At 37.9% G+C, this 20,728-nt stretch overlaps 1 protein-coding gene across 1 annotated transcript; it reads right to left on the bottom strand.

Annotated features, from left to right (window-relative positions):
- Positions 1–4,686: 4,686 nt before the first annotated feature.
- On the bottom strand, positions 4,687–5,633 carry LOC147481362 (uncharacterized). Its single transcript, XM_086578910.1, has 2 exons — positions 5,275–5,633; positions 4,687–5,158 (listed from the first exon to the last, which is right to left on the bottom strand). The coding sequence occupies exons 1-2, from the start codon at positions 5,631–5,633 to the stop codon at positions 4,687–4,689; spliced, it is 831 nt and encodes a 276-aa protein (XP_086435036.1).
- Between the last annotated feature and the right edge of the window lie 15,095 nt (positions 5,634–20,728).

Here is a 20,728-nt window from a genome sequence, read left to right as displayed (position 1 = left end):
ATGCTGAAGCACCCACATTTTCCGGAGTTGCTAGTACACAACCTACAGAAACATTAATAGCTGAAGAACACGGTAAGCCTAATGTTCAAGAAGCTAGTTCATCCAACCGTCTGGATTTAACTGGGTCACATAATAGAGGTATAGAAATTGCAGAAGCGCCAGTGAACAGCCGCATAGGCAGGCATCATCATTCAACTGATAAGTCAGTTGCTGGAGGTGGAGTAATCTTAGGGGGACTTGCAACCACCTTCTTTGTTTCAGTTTTTTGTTACATTCGTGTCACTAGAAGTAAAAGCGGAGAGATAATAAAGGCATAGAGTTATTACACTTTATATGTGTATATGTGAAATTACAGGATGCAGAATTTACAAAATGGTAACTGAGAATATTGAATCCTGTAAGAACATTCACATTCAGACTATATTTGATAGTTCAACTAGTTGCTTGGATTGTAAGCAACAAGCTTACAAGCTCCATATATAAAATAAAGAGGTTTAAGGAAAAACGATAGTTCAATCCTTCAGGGATTATGGTTTTTCAATTTTGTTATATATTTTGCAATGCCAAAAGCAAGGTTTTGGAAAGCCGAAGTGCATGCCCTGTAATGCGACATAAGCTAGAGCCATTTTTTAATCTAATAGTGGCTGCAACAATAACTAAAAAATGGGACAAAATTAATATTTGAAAGCATTTCACCATGAAAGGGATAACTGCCGCATTAAAGACATTGCTCACTGTTTTACAACTCTGGTTATGCCGTAACGCCCCGCTCATTTCCCTGTAGAAGGGAATCTTACATTGGGCAATATTATTGGAAATCGTTCTTAGATAATTTTGGATAAACAGCAAGTTAATTCCCTTAGTCACTACGGCCTTGCATGCTACAATATCAGCCCAATGACATTGACAATAAGTATTACAACTTGCAACTTGAGAAAACTATCCAAAACCATGTCCATGTACTCTGTTCCTTATTCAAATCGAATATCAATTTTATTCCACCTTAGTTTTCAGCTAGTTTTACTTGTTTTGTAGAGGCAAGTAGCATCTTGTGTTGAGAATGTGCATTGGTAATTGGTTGATCTGACAGAAAGTTCTTATTAGTTTATTTGATTTGGATTCTCTTTCATTTCCTTGACATAGTACTAAATCCATTCAGACAATAGGCTGTTATGGCAGAATGGGATAAATCAGAAATTATGGCTTTGAGGCTCGTCAACAAGCTTTCTTTATGTCGCAAATTAGAAACGATAAACAAAGAACACAATAATTTAACGTGGTTCGGCTGCCAGTGTAGCAGCCTACATCCACAGGAGAAGAGAGGAGTTGATTTTATTCATTGGTGGTTTAAGGGAAAACACACCAGCACTTATATAGTTACAATGGGAAGTATCTTTTACTTGATACTTAAGAAATCTATATTAGGCAACTCAATAATAGAAACAAATCTCCATAAATCTCTCTTCTCCGCCTACACTCCCCCTCAAGTTGGTGCGAAAATATCGATGGAGCCCAACTTGGATAGTATCTCTTGAAACTTGGCACTAATCCTTTTGTGAAAATATCCGCTAACTGTTGACCACTACTAACAAAGGGAGTGCAAATGAGATTGGCTTCCACATTTTCACGCATCGGTGACAATCTACTTCAATGTGCTTGGTCCGTTCATCGATTCGGCCGCAATGTGGACAAAGCAATTGATTATCACAAAACAGTTTTGTTGGTGAGGAGCATCAAAACTTAAATCTCATGACGAATGGGGCCGCGAAGCCAAATAATCTCGCTAGTGGTAGATGCCATAGCTCGGTATTCTCCTTCAAAGACTCGATCGAGCAACAACATTTTGCTTTTACTCTTCCATGTTACCACATTACCTCCAACAAAAGTACAATAGCCTTTGTAGATCGTCGATCAATAACCAACCAATCAAAAGATCATCAGTATGCAACAATAGAAGTATGACCATTCTTGCTCATCCAAATACCTCTCCCCGGAGAACCCTTTAAATATCAGAATATTCTATGAATTGCATTCATGTGGTGAGTCTTTGGAGCATGCATAAAACGGCTTACCAAACTTCTTCGCATAAAGAGATGTCCGGCGAGTAATAGTCAAATAGATTAGTCTACCAACTAACCTCAAACCGACTAACGTCCGGAGACTAATTCTCCATCATTATCAAGCTTTGCTTTACTATCAATCGAGTATCCGCGGTTTCAACTGCTAGCTTTCCGATCTCTTTGAGCAACTCTAAGACATATCGACGTTGATTTAAGAAGATGCCACGCTTTGAGTAAGCAACTTTTAATCCCAAAAATACTTCAACACACCCAAATCTTTGATAGCAAAGCGATCATGCAAAGAAATTAAAGTTTTGATATTTCACCTTGATCATCACCGTAATGACAATATCATCAACGTAAACCAAAACAATGACAATACCGTACATGGTTTTCTTAACAAAGAGAGATGGATCAGCACCACTTCTTTTGAGTCCATGCGTTAGGAGCACGAAACTGAGCTTGGCATACCAAGCTCGTGGAGATTGCTTAAGCCCATATATGGCCTTCTTCAGCTTGCATACAAGACCAGGTTTAGTTTCTAGTGGATGTCCAGGGGGAACACTCATGTAAACCTCTTCTTTGAGATCACCATGCAAAAAAGCATTTTTAACGTCCATTTGGAATAATTTCCAATCTTGATTGACAGCCAGAGATAAAAGCACTCGAAAGGTGCTCATTTTTGCAACAGGCGCAAAAGTCTCTTTATAATCTTCTCCATAAGTCTGAGTAAATCCCTTAGCAACAAGTCTTGCTTTAGCCCGATCAATGGAACCATCACTTTTAAATTTGAGTTTAAAGACCCAACGACACGGAACTGTTTTCTTTCCTCGAGGTAATGGAATGATCTCCCATGTCTGATTTGCATCCGTGAGCACGCAATTCTTCCCCGCATAGCCTTTCTCCATACCGGATTGGAGTTAGCCTCTCGAAAAGTCTTTGGTTCCCTGAATATCTATCGACTTAGAAAAGCAAGAGGAGATCGACCGATATTATCATATGTGAAGTATTCTTGTAATGGATAAGAAACCGCATGATAATTAGTAACATAATCTTTCAATTTCACCGATGGACGAAGTCGCTCTATCCGACTGCCGAGTCATCCGGGACGAGGGAGGTGCGGGTTGGGGAATAAGAGGAACCATAGGAGGTTCTCATTGTAACATGAGTTTCATTCTATCGCAGGGACAAGTTCTCATATCAAGGGACACTGTCATTGCATTGACTTCTCAGAGGAGGAGGTGGCACATTAGAGATTGAAGGAAGTGGTACCAAGCCAGACAAGTACTCCCCCTGGGATCGAGTCCCAAACTCAAAATAGGATTCAGTCTCCACAAACTTCACATCACGAGAGATACAGATTTTATGAGAAACTAGATCATAACAAACATACCCTTTCTTGGTAGAACAATATCCAAAGAATACACATCGAGTAGACCGAGCATCGAACTTATCTCGATGAGGAGCTTGTTTATGCACAAAACAAATACAACCAAATACCCGTAAATGTGATATGTCAGGCTTTCGATTTTTCAGCACTTCCAATGGTGACTTAAAGTCAAGGACTCTACTCGGAAGGCGATTAATCAAGTAGGCAGCTGTCAAGACTCCATGCGACCAATATCGCTTGGGAACGTTCATCTGAAACATAAGGGCTCGAGTAGTTTCCAAAATGTGGCGATTTTTTCTTTCGGCAACCCCATTCTGCTGTGGAGTACCAACACAACTGGTTTGATGAAGAATGCCCTGGCTACGAAGATAATCAGGTAAAGGTCCTTTAACATATTCAATTTATCGTTATCGCATAAAAATTTGATTTTAGCACCATACTGTGTCATTACCATGTTATGAAAGTCTTTAAAAACAGTGCATACCTCATTTTTCGCTTTTAACAAATACAACCAAGTAGCTCGCGACCGATCATCGATAAATAAAACAAAATACTTATACCCATCATATGAATCAATAGGTGCAGGTCCCCACAAATCAGAATGAATTAATTCAAACAATTCATCGGTTTTAGACAATGAATTAACGAAAGGAAATCGAGTTTGTTTTGAGAATTGACAAACATCACAAACATTGGATTTATTATAAAATAGAAGAAGGAAAAAAGATTCGATAAAACACGGTCGGATGGATGTCCAAGACGCGTTTGTGTAGAGTGCAACTCTCAACTAAACCACTAACATGACATGCCTTATCCAAGAATTTAAAAAATATAGTCCATGCGAATATGTGCCCTCACCAATCGTCTTCTTCGACTCTCGATCCTGAAAGATGACAGAAGTAGGTGAAAAAATGACATCACAATTTAAAGAATTTGTAATTTTACCAACAGAAAGAAGTTGAACGGGAAATGAAGGAACAACAAGAGCATCAGTTGTTGGACTCTTAGGGAAAAAATTAACTCTCCCAATACCTCGAACAGGAACTTTAGACCCATTGGCCACAGAAATATCATGTATCGGAAGTTGGAACAAAATTAAGAACGAAGAAGAAGGATTATTGGCCATATGATCGAGAGTCTTAATCAATAATCCAAGAGTTAGCTTTAGAATGGGAAGCAAGATACGATGAATGTTACCCCTCGAAGAAGACCGATCCTTATTTGAAGAGATAGACTTTACCGAAGTTGTTGAATAAGATGACCCAATTGATTCATTGACATTGAGGTTTCAGCGACAGCAGCATATTCTTTTCTAGTTTTGAGATGAGGATGTAGTTCCCAACAACGATCCATGGAATGCCCATTTTTATTACAATGTTCGCATTTTAGTAACTCCCAACAACGTTCCTTGGTATGTCCAGCTTTGCCACAATGATCACAATGATAAAGCTCCTTCTTTCCTTTGTGGCGTGCATTGTTCTTCCATCTGTCATAACCGAGACTTTTCCGTTCTGCCAAGAGAACATTTGACTCGATCTTTTCATTAAAAGATTTAGATTCAATGATCATTGTTTTCTTTCTAGTTTCCTCCCTCTGAATAGTGGCACAAACAGCAGTAAACGATGGTAAGGAACCACCCATGAGAACATTACTCTTGACGTGGTCATATTCTCGCTTCAAGCTACGAAGAAGAGAAAAATCTTGTCGCCTTCAAAGACGCTTCAACAAGATTTGTGCATCAAGATAGTGTGTGGACGATACATATTGTACTTTCGTCCCCATAATTTTTGAGGTAGCCAAGATGCTCAAGAAAAGTTTTCTCACCTTGTTCTGCCCTCGATCTCAAGTTGGAGTTCAAATATTCGAGCTGAATTGTTTTGATTACCATACAGTTCAGCCACTGACTCCCATAACTCCTTAGCTGAATCAGAAAAGGTAAATATTCCAGCAATATGGGGTTCCATAGAATTGAGAAGCCATGACCTAATAAGTTGATCATTAGCAACCCAATCTTCATACCATGAATCGGTCTCGGATGGGCAATTTTTACACCCATTGAGAAATCCCAATTTCTTCTTCCCACCGAGAGCCAAAGTTACAGCTCTAGACCATAGCACATAGTTCACACCATTTAAAGGGACTGATGAAAGTTTCCAACCTGGATTTGAATCAGAGTCTGCCATGCTGTTTTCTTGTCTGACTTTGAATCAGGTTTCAGCCTATCAACGAATTCAAAAAAAGATCCCAAAAAATACAGTGGACAAATACTGATGCTATGAATCTAACGCCTCTGACCTTGTGTGATTCTGATCTGTGGTTGAAAAGTTACAACCGTTTGAATGAAGACTTCGCAGAGAAAAATTACGAACTTGGAAGACAAAAAATTCTCTTCTTGTTTTCTAATAATTGGATTACAATCACCGCTCTGATACCATGTCGCAAATTAGAAACGATAAACAAAGAACACAATAATTTAACGTGGTTCGGCTGCCGCTGTAGCGACCTTACATCCACGTGAGGAAAGAGAGGAGTTGATTTTATTCATTGGTGGTTTAAGGAAAACACACCAGCACTTATATAGTTACAATGGGAAGTATCTTTTACTTGATACTTAAGAAATCTATATTAGGCAACTCAATAATAGAAACAAATCTCCATAAATCTCTCTTCTCCGCCTACACTTTAGGTGTTATTTCAATGGAAGTCAGATCCAATGGTTTTCAAAGTAATTAACCAAAATGTCTGGAAATTGGACTAGTTCAACGGGACTAACAATGGCCGGATGGAGAGTGGTTTTTGCTTGACATATATGAGACTCTAATATATTAATAGAATTGACCCTTCACATAAGTTCGAGCTTGATAAGCACCCAAAAGTGTAATATGAAACCCCATTGAGACATATAAATTTGGTTAATTATGTATTTAATAATCATGAAATGAGTATATTTTCGTACTTTTGCAGGTATTCGCAGTAAACATGAAAATATTGGTTAAACCTGCGTTAAAGCACGGGGAACGATGTATATATGAATTCTTCCAAATCAGCCATGTGAAGCCCAACAAATTCGCACAGAAGCATCAGACTTCCGAAGCTCCTACCTCTTGAACCAAGACTCCGAATGCCACAAGTGAGCTGCTCAAACAATCAGGGCGATGAACTCTACACATAAGCGGGAAGTTGTAAAATTGTCAAAAGTCCGGACCACCATTGGACTGCACGTGGACCCACTATGCGGGTCTACAAGATTTGATGATTCATCATACAAGTCAAGACAAAGGTGCAAATAATTGGTGCAAAAGTGACACCTTGCATGTAGTTAATAAAGTTAGATGAGATTAGGTGTTAATAGTGAAAAAAGATAGGTGTCACTTTGTTGTGGATTGTGTGGTTAAGAAGGAAGTAAATGTGGTTTGATGTTTCATGTGGGAGGAAATGAGATTTCTCTCAAATAAGAAGAAAACAAAACAAAGGGGGAAACACTCCATTTACTCCCTTGACTTCTTTTCCTTTACCATGCATTATTTTAGTTCCTTAGTCTTAGTTTTTATTTAGTTTTTAGTTTTTAGAAAAAAAAACTTGTAATAGTTTTAATGAAAGAAACTTTGTGCTCTTCTAGTTCAAAATAAATCTAAATGCAAGTGAGTTCATATATATATTTTCTTCTTCTTTTTGTTCTCTCTCTCTCATTTGATATTTATATTATGCACTTTTTTTCTTTTATCCCAAGGATCATGAGCTAAACCTTCCCTTTGTGGGGGAGTTAATGATGCTCATGTGAGGGATAACCTTTGTTATTTGATTTTAGTAAGTTTGTTTAGGAAGAACAACTAGGCCTACATCCTATCCCAAAATGGTAGTTGGTGTAGAGTCTAGTTAGGAATCAAAATGATGAGCTTAGAGATAAGTCATTGTTTTGGTTCTACATGCTAGCATGTATGATCTTAGAGATAAGTCATAGTGTTAGGCATCAAGTTAATCTTTTTTTAGGACTTGTCTATGAGTTCTAGGAAGATTGAGATGCAAGAACTTAAAATCACACAATAGAGGTTATCTTCACATGAGGAAAATTAACTCTCCACTTTTGTCTTAGTCAATTTTTACCTTGTCTTAGTTGCATGTTTACGTAATTTAAGGTTTTCATTTTTTGTGCATTAAAAGAAACCAAGTAGTAGTATTAATACAATCATAGCTAAACTTACTCACTAGTTTCCTAAAATAGTAAAACCAAGTTGTAAATGGTCCTAGAATTTAGGTTGGTTCGAATCCCTACTCAAAAACTATACGCACACGAAGATCGTGAGTAAAGACTTATCTTTGAATTTGCACTTTGTCTAATAAGAGATTCAAATCTCTAAGATACGCAAAAGGTGAACATCAGAGCTTATGGAGAAATTGGCAATTTAACATGGTATCAGAGCCACTCGTTTCTGAGAGGTCTCAAGTTCAACACCTACTAGGTGAAGATGACTAGTCCTTCCACCTGTGTATTTCCAGCGTATCCCGCTCACTGAGGGGGGAGTGTTAACATATATGAGACTCTAATATATTAATAGAATTGACCCTTCACATAAGTAGATAAATTGGCAATTTAACAGTTTTGAACATTGCTATGTTCTGGAACCGACACTACATCCGCTTTGTGAACCACTTCTACCTGTGTATTTCCAACATATCCCGCTGAGGGGGAGTTGTATGTACCACTATATCCACAAGCAACTATCGTTGGGTACCAAATGTTGCATACTGGCATTGCCCACTAGTGCGGCCGATTTGCATTGCCCACTAGTGTGGCCTACTTTTCTTGCCCACTAAGCTGGCTTACTTTTATTGCCTACTAAGCTGGTTGGCCTATTTTTATTACTCAATAAATTGGCCGACATATATTGCCCTCTTGTGTGGCCAGCATAATCGGCCCACTCAGCTTAACATAGCAGTTTCTGATCTAAACAGAAACCTCACTTATTGCTCACCTATAAATACCTCATTTCATTTCAACAAAGAACTACGCACATGAAAACTTGATTCCAGAAAATACTCTGGATACGTAGGCAGCCATCGACATGGTTCAGTCTCTCATCCACCACAATCAACACCCCTTACGACTTCATTAGTGTGTTTAGGTGAATCATTGCCCAAACATAATTAGCGCCGTCTGCGGTTCTTATCAACGGACCCTCTTCCATGTTTTTTCTTCAAGCTCCATTAATGGCGACAACTACAAGATCTCAAGTAAACAACCAGGCAAGAATACAATAGTCCGATGGAAACAACTTAGCAAATATTGAAGATCCAGTTAATCAAGTTCCACCATACCAAAAGGCTTCACCTTTGCAGCTTCAAATACCATTAAACCCTAGATCTAAACGTCTACGGTCTCACTAGCCAGTATCTTCTCCTCATAATGGTAAAATTTTGGGAGATGCAGATCTAAAAAATATGGAGACAGTTGATAAAAGCCTGGCCTTGGAAGTGTTGCATCAAAGGTTCAGAAAAAAAAAGAAACTTAACGACAACTTGTAGAAGCAACTAAACAAAAGGAGGCCAGTACAATTATCAAACAATGGTGAAAACGCAAGAGAATTTCCACAAGTGCTCCAAGATGTTATCAGATCTCACACCCTTACAGAGAAGAACACCGAAGTCAACCATGGCAGAAAGTGGAATGAAGAAGTTAAACAAACATTCAAATTTCAACCATCAGCCGAAATAGATCTATTACTTTCAAGTTCCATCAACGGTTGTTACTCGATATCAGACAATCAGGCAAACAAGAGTTCATCAGTATAACACAACAACTCACTGGATCAAGAGACATAAGCCAAAAGGACCAATATTAATTTGCATCCTCTACCGCCTTCATTAATGGCCACCACAATGCAGATCCAGACTTTTACAGTATAAAGTTTTAATTTTTGCTTTTCACTTTTTCTTCGTTTAAATTTTTTTTACTATTTATTTTTGTCTGTAGGCTTCAGCAATGGAAAACATAACTACATACAAGACAATACCATCGTTATAGAGGAGACACTACAATATTGTCAGCGTAAAGCAAAAGAAAACAACCACAAAATAGACAACGACAATAACGCTGCCACTTCTACAACACAATCAGATTTAATGTAAACTATAACACATGGACTGAATACAAGATAACAAATAACAAGAACGGAGGAAGACGACACTATCTCGTAGGCACTAAAAGTGGGCAGCACCAACGAGCAACACTTCTGGTTCTGACCAAAAGTGGGAAGCAATAATGAGCAACACTTTTGGGCACTAAAAGTGGGCAGCCCTAGTGAGCAACATAAGTGGGGGAACACTAGAGGATAGCATCAAAAGGGAAATCAATAAGGCCATCTATGCACTAGGCTAACATGGTGTTCACTTATGTTGTCGAAGCACTGAGGGTCTAACCACAGACAACTACTCAACTCCTATGCCCTATGGGTTCACATAGAGCTTCAGGCTCACGACTTGCCCACTCTCTCAAAAGTACACGAGGTCTAACTGAAGACACCCTTTTACACGGGCTCACATGAGCTAGAATGCAAGAACACGACAAGAAGAAGAAAACAACTTACCAAATCCTGAAGTTCTAATTAATCAGGCTGCGATGGATCAACTAGCCGCACTATATCTGCAAGCTCAACCTTCACATCTCCAAGTGCCACGACAACCCAGATCTAGATGTACACGACCGAAGGCTCCAACAGCTCATCCTCAAGATCTAGATGCTACAAATGTAAACGAAGTAGATCCAAAAAATATGGAGACAGAAGATGAAGATGTTACATTAGAAATGATGCGTCAAAGGTTCAGAAGAGAAAACGAACACAATAACTACTTGCAGAAGCAACTGGATAAAGGGAAGCAAATACAAACGGATGACGCCTATGCTACTCCTTCCACATCGGCAAGAGCCCCCAAATAGAGTGAAAATCGAAATGTATTCAACCGAATACAGGATAATAATAGCATATTCTGTCTATTAGAACTTATCCCTGAAAATCATCCAAATCACTTAAGGTCAAACATACGTTCATCCCATTCAAGGAGGCGATCTAGATCTCGAAATAACAACGATGATGGGCGTAGCAAGGGTCATAACACAAGGCATGAAGAACAACAAAACACATTGTCAGGTAGACATCATACCTCCCATGAGATTCCAAAATCATCACGCGTTGATCGCAACATGTCAAGAAGATCAGAAAGATGGACAACATCAACCATAAGAGGCGATGCCAGATGACAAGGTCATGACCTTAGGCACGAATTGCAACACAACCTAAGACATGGTTTGAATGCAGTAAACCACTAAAGAAGGTTTAATAAAGATCAGCCCAGAATGCGGCCACACCGAAGAAACTACTCCCCAATTTGATAGCTTAGCCCATATTATCGACATAGGTCTCATAGTCCAAGGAACCGGCGAAATCTAGAAGTACACAACAACTGGGGGCGACCATACCGTGAGATGCAACATAGCGAAGTTACTCTTTAAGTTTAAAATCAAGATGTCGCAGGAGCAACATTCACAGTACAACAATCAAAGACATTATCAAGAAAACAATGAACAATGTGGGTGTGGCTGAAACTCAATGGAAGGATCTTGCAATAAACGAAGATGTCGTTGGGAAATTTTCTTTGATGATACAAAATGCAAAACTGAGGGCGACCGCAAGAAATCGACGTCAAGAAGTCGTATAATATGGCGTAAAATATTAGAGACCCCCAGCTTGCCTACACTGACCAGCAAAAGAAAGACATAATCAAGAAGTCGTTCTTAAAGAAAATTAGAGACATATCGAGAAGTTAATATTACAATAAAGTTCAAGCTTCACCACTACTTTATGTACAACTCAAAACTTGGGGGCGACAAAGTTAAACACGATGGTTTGAATACACCCAACTGATATAGAATGCTTATAGAAGACTAGCTCAGAATACGATCACATCGAAGAAACTACTCTCAACTTCTACAGTATAGTCTGTACTATAGACTCAAGTCTCGCAATTCAAGAAACCTGCGGACTCTAAAGCTAAGCAGCAACTGGAGGAGACCACTGAATGAAACATAACGCCAAGAAGTTCCTCTGGTACAGCCAAAACTTGTTGGAAAGATCTAGTTGTAAATGAAGATGTCGTTGGGCGATTTTCTTTGATGATACAGAATACAGAGCATCAAGAAGGATTCAAACATCCAGATCTACCAAAGTTTGATGAAGTAAGGAGCAATCTGAACAACCATATCATGGAGTTAAAAAGCAAGCTAGTTCTCTGGTGTAGAGATGATTCTCTCTTATGTAAACTTTTTCCGTCTACACAAACAAAAAAACTTTACGTTGGCTCAAATTAAAAGTCGTGGAGTTTGCGTTTGCGACACCTTACTCCACGCATCAAAAGTCATGGAGTTTGCGTTTGAGACACCTTACTCCACGCATCAAAAGTCGTAGAGTTTGCGTTTATGACACCTTACTCTAGGCATCAAAAGTCGTGGAGTTTGCGTTTGCAACACCTTACTTTACGCATCAAAAGTTATGGAGTTTGCATTTAGGACACCTTACTCCACGCATCAAAAGTCCTGGAGTTTGCGTTTACGATACCTTACTCTTGGCATCAAAAGTCGTGGAGTTTGCGTTTACGACACCTTACTCCATGCATCAAAAGTCCTGGAGTTTGTGTTTACGACACTTTATTCCAGGCATCAATAGTCGTAGAGTTTGCGTTTGCCACACCTTACTCCACGCAATAAAGGTCATCAAGTTTGAGTTTACAACACCTTACTCCAGACATCAATAGTCATGGTATGTACATAACGATGTTTTACACCATCTCAAGATGATATTTATGCGTATGTACAAAATTTTCCTTCATTTAATTTCGTGGGTTGAGCTCCTAATTATGAGACAATTTATTTTTCTTCTTTGCCGCAATGAATGAATTCAATCCGGCAAAGAGGGGGTGATGTATGTACCACTATATTCGTAACCCCACAAGCAACTATCGTTGGGTACCAAATGTTGCATACTGGCATTGCCTACTAGTGCGGCCGATTTGCATTGCCCACTAGTGTGGCCTACTTTTCTTACCCACTAAGCTGGCTTACTTTTATTGCCCACTAAGCTGGCTTACTTTTATTGCCTACTAAGCTGGTTGGCCTATTTTTATTACCTACTAAGCTGGCCTATTTTTATTACTCAATAAATTGGCCTACATATATTGCCCTCTTGTGTGGCCAGCATAATCGGCCCACTCAGCTTAATATAGCAGTTTTCAATCTAAATAGAAACCTCACTTATTGCTCACCTATAAATAACTCATTTCATTTTAACAAAGAACTACACACATGAAGACTTGTGATAAAAGTAAAATGATAGTTTTACCTACGAATAAGCAACGAAACTCAAACGCAAGTAAAACTAAAACTATTTTTACGCTTATTGTTATCAAAGTTTTCTACTCTCGATACTATTGCAATATAATTGGAATAAAAAGTTCGTTCCGCTCCTAGTTCTTTAGAATTTATGTTAACTAAGATTATCAATCTATCAAAGTCAATGAGAGTACAGATTACGTAATTATACTAACAACGATGGAAATGATGTAATCAAAATGTTCGAAATACTAAGATGGCAATCAAATCCTAAGGTTCGAAACTAGATAAAGAATTAGGGGAATTTGATGCTACCTTAACTCGACTTAATTTACTAAAGAAGAATTGTCATAATCCGAATTACAATGCTTCCGCATAACAATTGGGTGTTTCTAATCCCTAATTGTTCATGGTAATCTCTACCAACTAACAACTAACATGTGAAGCAATCAAACCCATTCTCATGGAGAAATAATTACTTTCTAGAATGGAATAAAACATTACGAACTATTCTACGCTAATAACAATCAAGTTTTCATCAAGGCCTCTTCAAACCCCTTTAATGGAGGTTTTAGCCTTGAATCATTAAACTATCATTTCTTAAACAAGAACAAATATAACAACTCATGATTGAATAAATTATTAAACTTTATAATCTAATTTAATAATAGTCTAAGATTCAAAATAGATTAAACTGAATTTAAAACTAATTTAGAACTAAGATTATGAATACTAATTACCAAATTAAAACAAACTAATTATGAATTTAAGACAACTAAATCTAAATAAGAATTGAATCAATAAACTAAATTGAAATGAAAAACTAATATTTTATTATAAAACTAAATATGATTTTAAATAATAATCTGCCTTGTTCTAAAACTAATTAATTGAATGTAAAAACTAAATCTAAAACAAGTTATTGGATAATGGCTAACTAAAAAACTAGATGCTTAAAAGCTAAGTCTTGTGTCTTAAAATGGAGGAGACAAGATCCACTTTTTTGTGCATGGGCTGAGGAGCCATGTTTTGGGCTAAAAAATCGAGCCCAAAACCCATTTTCTTCAATCCACAGAGGCCTTTTTAGCTAGATTTGACTCTAATATCCTTTTCATCTACTTTTGCTTCTCTGATTGGGTCAAGGCTTCGACCATTGGAAATATCATTCTGATCTAGTCGTTTTGACATAAGGTTGGCTCAATTCCGAGGTATGAGTCCAAAGATACAGCTTCTGGAAGTTCTGCTGACTATTGTGCGTTATTTTTGCCCACGTTGACTTTGACTTTTCAGGTTTGACCAGGCTTTAAAAAGGCTTTTTCTCCTTGAATCTTGGCCTTTAATCATAGAACTTCTTAACAACCAACATTTTCTTCTTTATCTCGCAGTAGGGACGCATTTCTGCACATATTCGACTCCAATGCCTGAAATACACAAGAACACGATAACAGTACTAACTCTTACTTATTAATCACATAATTGGTCAAAAACAATATTGTTTAAGGGGTTAAAACTACAGTTTTGGGCTCTTATCAAACCACCCGCAAACAGCATTTTGTTTGTCCTCAAGTAAATTTGAGAAATTAGAATAAGTGACCAAAAATGGAGTTCTCACTAATCTCGTTTCGCCGAGTGCGATTGCATTAACTATATGCAACAAGGCCTTAAACCACTAGGAATTCCCTCATGAGATAAGTTATAGCCTCATGAGAGTTTTCTAGTGAAGGTACTCACAAACTTCATCTATACTACAACGACTAAGAAATAAAACTATTGTTTCCTTATTTATTGTCTCAATTATCTATACATCTCACTAGCAATGAATACAAAATAATCAAGTCGAAACCTAAGCTAATATATGCATAATAATCAATCATCTATTAAGAAACATATATACAATGAGTAATACTATGAAATACACTAACATGTCCGTTTCTGAAACTTTGGAATAGCGTCCTCAAATAGGTCCTCACATAAATGTCAAGACAAAAACACTCTGATTTTTCCGCTCAAGTTTCACTACTCCAGTGTACAGTGGGCACACTTTACCCTACAATCTCAATGACACACAAGGAAGCCGAAGTCGATCAAACACATCTGCCACTTACTATCACACTAACCTATTCCTAATTGAGCTAGAGGTCTTATTTAGGTGTTGCGGGGATCAGGTGATGGTTTAAGAATGAAGGAAATGGATATTAAAAAAGAACCAGTCTGAGATAATAGAGTCTTCATCATATTATGTAACTAGAGAAAACATTGTTCTTCACTTTTGCTTATACACTTTGTTTACATCCTTAGACAGTTTTTTCTTTTTCTTTGGCTTTTGACTCCTTTGATTATGTTTTTTTGGAGTTCTATCCCTTTATTTTATTTTATTTTATTTTTTATTTGGATGGAAACTTTCTTTTTTTATATGAAGCGACTAACAAATTCTTGATTTCAAAGGTCTTTCTCTTTTCTATTCTTCATTTATATTCTCTAACTCATTCAAAGAATGGGTAGGCTGATTTTTATTTTTATTTTGTTTTGTATAAGGTAAAAGGATTTGCGGTTTATGAAAAGCTAGAGAAAGGCTCAGAGGGGCGACTCGAGGAAAATAATTCATAGGTTTGAATTTCTGGCTATATCGATAAAAAATGGGCCTAAATTCTCGCTTAGGGTATGGCATAGTGATCAAGCAAGTGGATGTGTGATTTCTCTATCCGGATTTTACTTCTCCCTTGTGTCATTTCTCAAATGTTTCACTCATATAAGACTTTAGGCTATATTCTCACAGGATTTGTAGAATATGTACTCTAGCCTAGATTTCAGAAACTTACTGCCAAAAAATCATAGATACTCATGCAATATATTTATAGAAAGATGCAAAGATTAATATCTACATATTAACCTAAGTTTCTAAAAACTATTCTAATACAAAAGTTAACGTGAGACTTCTAAATTATTAAAAGCATAGGGAAAGAAAACAATACCAATATTCCTAAGTGTATATCATAACCTTTTTATTTATATTTTTGAAATTTTTGCTAGAAAACAAGTGCATATTGTACATATCTATATCCTAACAGATGCCTTAAATTACACGTGTTTCTATGCCACCCCCAAACAAGAAGCATGCTTTGTCCTCAAAGAATTGAAACAAAAAGGGTAGAAAAATACCATGAAAACGCGTGAGATTTTGGAACATCTGCAAAACAAAATTAAAACATACTAATATAGAAAAATAAAAACAGACGCAACTCTATATGAGTTCCACCCACTATGGGGTTACATGAAGTAAATTGCTTGGGACGTAAGCAGACATGAACTGAAACTAAAAACTTACCTTATCTCCATCGTTTAAGAGTCATCCTCCTCCTCATCCTCTTTATAGGACCAAGGCTCTTTTGCGTCCTGCCACGCTATGATAACTTGCCAAGCCCTTCGCCGTATGTCGTCCACCTGTGCTAACCTATCTAGTGTTACTCGGTCTGATGGGGTGTAAGGAGCAACCAAATGAGGTTGCACCTGCCATCCCAGCCAAGTCATAACGCGAAATGAATGAACCACACAATTGGTGGGTCTCATGATTTCAACCCTAACCCAATCCGTGAATTGGGTACAGAATACAGGTAAACAACCGCGCATGATGTGACAAACCAAAACTGGCATAAGAAGATACTTATGCCTCATGCTATGGGCTCTCGTTAGATTAGCCACTAAAACTTTGGGAATGTCATATAGGCGACGTCCCTTAGCTAAAGTAAGGAAAACGTCACCAACGGTACTATTTGCAGAAGTAAACTGCCACTCCCCTAAAATATTCATTAGGATGAATAACATGGTGGTGCCTACATTCAGGGACAAGCTACCAAGGGCTATGTTATATCGCCCTTGCTCAATTACATGAAAACCCCTCCCCATAATACTCATGGAAATACGCATAGTCATAGAGGTATGCATTATCGGTCATATATCCCACATGTGTATAGGATCAGGCAAAGTGATAAGAGCCCAAAACTGTAGTTTTAACCCCTTAACAATCGTACTTTTAGACTAATTATGTGAAAAATAAGTAAGAGTTAATACTGATTACGTGTTTTTATGCATTTCAGGCTTTAAAGTCCATTATGTGCAGAAATGTGCCACTTTAGCGAGATAAAGGAGCAATGGTTGGTTGCTAAGAAGTTCTGTGATTAAAGTCCAAGATTCAAGAAGACAAAGCCTTTCTAAAGCCCGGTCAAAGCTGAAAAGTCAAAGTCAACGCGGGCAGAAACAACACACAAGTCAGTAGAACTTCCGAAGGTCGTATCTTTGGACTCAGACCTCGGAATTGGGTCTACCTTATGGCAAAACTACCGGCTCGGAAAGAGCTTTCCAATGGTCCAAGCCTTGGCCCAATCAGAGGATCAGAAGTGGACAAAAAGTCTATCGAAGCCAACTGCAGCTGAAGAGGCCTTTTTGGACTGAAAGAATTGGGTTTTGGGCCTGATTCTCTGGCCCAAAACATGGCTCCAAGCCCATGCACGATTTTTGGATCTGAACATATAAAAACAAAAGCTTAGCTCTTTGTGAAGGGTAGCTAGTTAGACCTAAAACTATAGATAATTCTAGATCTAGTTTTCATTAAATAAAAATTAAGTTTAGTTCATTTCAATTCTTGTTTTAGATTAATCTTTAGAATCATTGTTCTTCATTAGTTGATAAATAAAATAGCTAGTTTGTCAATTTCGTTTTTGTCATTTACAATTGTTTAGATCTAAATTCCCTTATTACTTGTTATTAATTTCCTAGTTATTACTGAAGATTTAAATTATTGTTTAGATAAATTGCATAAAGATAGAATTTTCATATAATGTCTAGTTTTAAATCAATGGGAAATGATAGTGGTATGAATCAAGGCTAAACCTTCATTAGAGGGGTTGAAGAAGCCTTGATGACGCTTGATCTTTGTTAAACTTAGGAATCGTCGTGATAATTATTCCACTCTAGAAACGATTAATTCACCATGAGAATGGGTTTAATCGCTCACATGCTAGTTATGAATTGGTAGAAATGCCATGTATAATTAGGGATTATAATTACTATTTTGATATGCAAAGCATTCAATTTGGATCACGACGAGTCTTTGTTAGTAGGATTAAGTCGAGTTAAGGTGGATTCAATTCCCTTTAATTCTTTATCTAGATTCAAACCCTTAGCATTCTCTCATTTTGTTATACGTAACTTGTTATTTGTATCCCCCTCGTAGTATAGAATTCCCTTCGTAAATCTCTCACTAGACTTAAGACCGATTAATTAGACTAGAAATCATTCCATGCTAAAGAACTAGGAGTGGAACGAATTTGTTACTCCACTCTATTTCGATAGAATTGAGAGTAGAAAACTTGATAAATTAAGCACGTATTTAAGTTTTAGTTTACTTACGTTTTGAGTTTTATCGTTCATTTCGTAGGTAAACTATTATTTTTATGTTTATCAAATGGCGCCGCTGCCATCTTAGTTACCTTTAGCATTGGTTTCATAGTATAATTAGTCATTTTTAAGTCCCATTAAACCCACCCACCCTTGTTTGATTCATACTGTGGTTATCCGTTTCAACATTGAAATGTTCCGCGAAAAATTACAAGGAGCGCACCTGCGCCCAAACGCCTGGAACCTTGAGCGCGTCCCGCGCCTAAACCGAACCGAATTCCAGCTCAAACACTGTATAACTTGAAGTTACACGAGGCACTTTTCCTACCAAAGTGGCGCTTCTTCAGCTCTAAGCTGAATTTTGCGGGATTTCCACTGGTTTGTTTCGAACTTCGATTTTTTAAGTTTTTCAGTGTTCTAACTTGTTATATACACTGAACACGCGTAAACAAGACGATATTCATAAGCGAAGCAAGGATGCAATCAGGTATTCCTTTCTTCCATACCTCGCATCTCCAGTTAGAGGTTTATACTAATATATCAAGATTGTTTGGAGTGTTGTCGTGTTTAGACTTAAACTTGTATGAGATTAAGGTCTGGTCGGAGAAAAACACCGAACGTAATTAACCGTCAACGTCAACAAACAAATCTATCGAGTATACCAATCACTACACCTCTAGCTACTATCCCACCCACCACACCCCATAATGGCTGAAGAAAGAGACTCCTCTCCCGACTTTTACAAAGCCTTGGCGATAGCCCTAAATCTTGCATCGTTCTAGCGGACCCTATGGGGATTTTTTGATTCCCCAAACATATTTAATTTGTTACCCGTTTTCCATGGTTTAGACCATGAAAAACCTTATCAACACATGTGTAGGATTGAACAAGTCCTTACAACATTCCATCATCCTATGGTTGGTGCGGAACAAATTAAACTGAGGGTATTTCCCTTCACCTTAGCCGATAAGGCAGCGTCTTGGTTAACTGCCCAAGCGCCTAACTTTGTGGACTCGTGGGCTAAACTTGTTCACCTGTTTATGGAACATTTTTACCCACCCCTAAAGACGGATGTGATGCTTTCCAAGATTCATTTTTTCGGCACGTAATCCTCATGAATCATTTTCTCGAGGCTTGAATCGTTTCACCGATCTGCTTATAGAGTGTCCACACCATAACCTAGCAAAAGACACGTTAGTTCGTGCCTTTTTCAAAGGACTTCTACATCACCATAAAGCAGTCCTTGACATAATGAATGGGGTAGTTTCCTAAGTAAAGGAGCCCCGAGGCTTACAAATTTTAGAAGATCAAACTAAACGCAATAATAATTGGGGGTAGTGATGATATCCCCCGCTCGCTAGTTCTTCTTCAACGCTTAAGGCACGGTATGTTTGAGATGAAACCCGATCCGAACTTAAAAATTTAATCAAATCTCTAACTAAAAAGGTTGAGGCTATTTCTATTCAACAAAAGCCTATCCCCGTCATGAATGTAAACTCCAACCCATGTAATTTCTGTTTGAGTCCCGAGCACCACGACTCCTATTGTCCTCTCGCTATGAACAACAACAATTAGAGCAAGATAATGTTTGCTCCATTAATAGCTATCCTATTCCTAATGCCCCATGGAGACAATATCCCAACTTTAGTTGGCGAAACAATCAACAAGTTACACCTCCGTGGTTTAATAACCAAAATGTTAGGCAAGCAAACAACTATAACCAAGCTCCACCTAGACAAGGACAAGGTCGGGGAATTATAATAATTATAACAACCAAAGCCTTAACTACAACAAGGTCAAGCACAAGGTCGGTAATTATAATAGTTATAATACCAATAGAGGTATCGTTCGGTTAACAATAATAACTATCACACCCCCATAAATAATCAACGTGAGATAGTTCGATTCACCACCACACTGACTACTACACCTACACAACCGGATCGTGTCGGCGCTTTATACAGGTTACCCAACAACTTTTCCAAACAATGACTCAATCAAACCAACATATCTTACAATCCATAAATCGGGGCATACAACAATTAGCCCAAGAGAAAGCCCAACCAAAAGGCGTGTTTCGGAATGGCGATACCAAACCCTAAAACAAAAACACGGCCTTTGAGGTAAACGGTAATACTACTACGGAAACTACAATCGTAGGTGACCTAAATGCCATCACCACTCTCCGTTAGGAAGAGTGGTTGATATCTGAAACTATGCCTATAGTTACCCCATCGGTACTCCACGCACGGATATCCAACTAGATACGAAATAGAAACTGAAGAGCCTACCACTGTAGAGGTACCAGTTAAACCACATCCTAAGAAACAGAAAGCCAAGGTTACACATCAAGTTGAGCCATACGCTAAATATAGAGCGAAACCACCGTTCCCTCATAAATTAGCCATGCTAACCAGGGATACAAACTTTGAGGAGATTAGGAACGTTTTCAAAAATCTAACGATAAACCTTCCTTTTCTCGAAACTATTAAAAAGCTACCTAAC

This window comes from Coptis chinensis, chromosome 8 (assembly GCF_015680905.1).
Source record: "Coptis chinensis isolate HL-2020 chromosome 8, ASM1568090v1, whole genome shotgun sequence".
NCBI classification, from domain to species: Eukaryota; Viridiplantae; Streptophyta; class Magnoliopsida; order Ranunculales; family Ranunculaceae; genus Coptis; species Coptis chinensis.
The sequence above is the reverse complement of the archived record's forward strand: the minus strand, read 5'-3'. Positions and strand labels throughout refer to the sequence as shown.

Excerpts from the sequence above, each read along its gene's own strand:
- LOC147481362 (XM_086578910.1), bottom strand. The coding sequence starts at position 5,633 with ATGGCAGACTCTGATTCAAATCCAGGTTGGAAACTTTCATCAGTCCCT. Across the intron at positions 5,159-5,274 it reads GAGATCGAGGGCAGAACAAG|GCGACAAGATTTTTCTCTTC; the intron begins GTGAGAAAACTT and ends GCGTCTTTGAAG.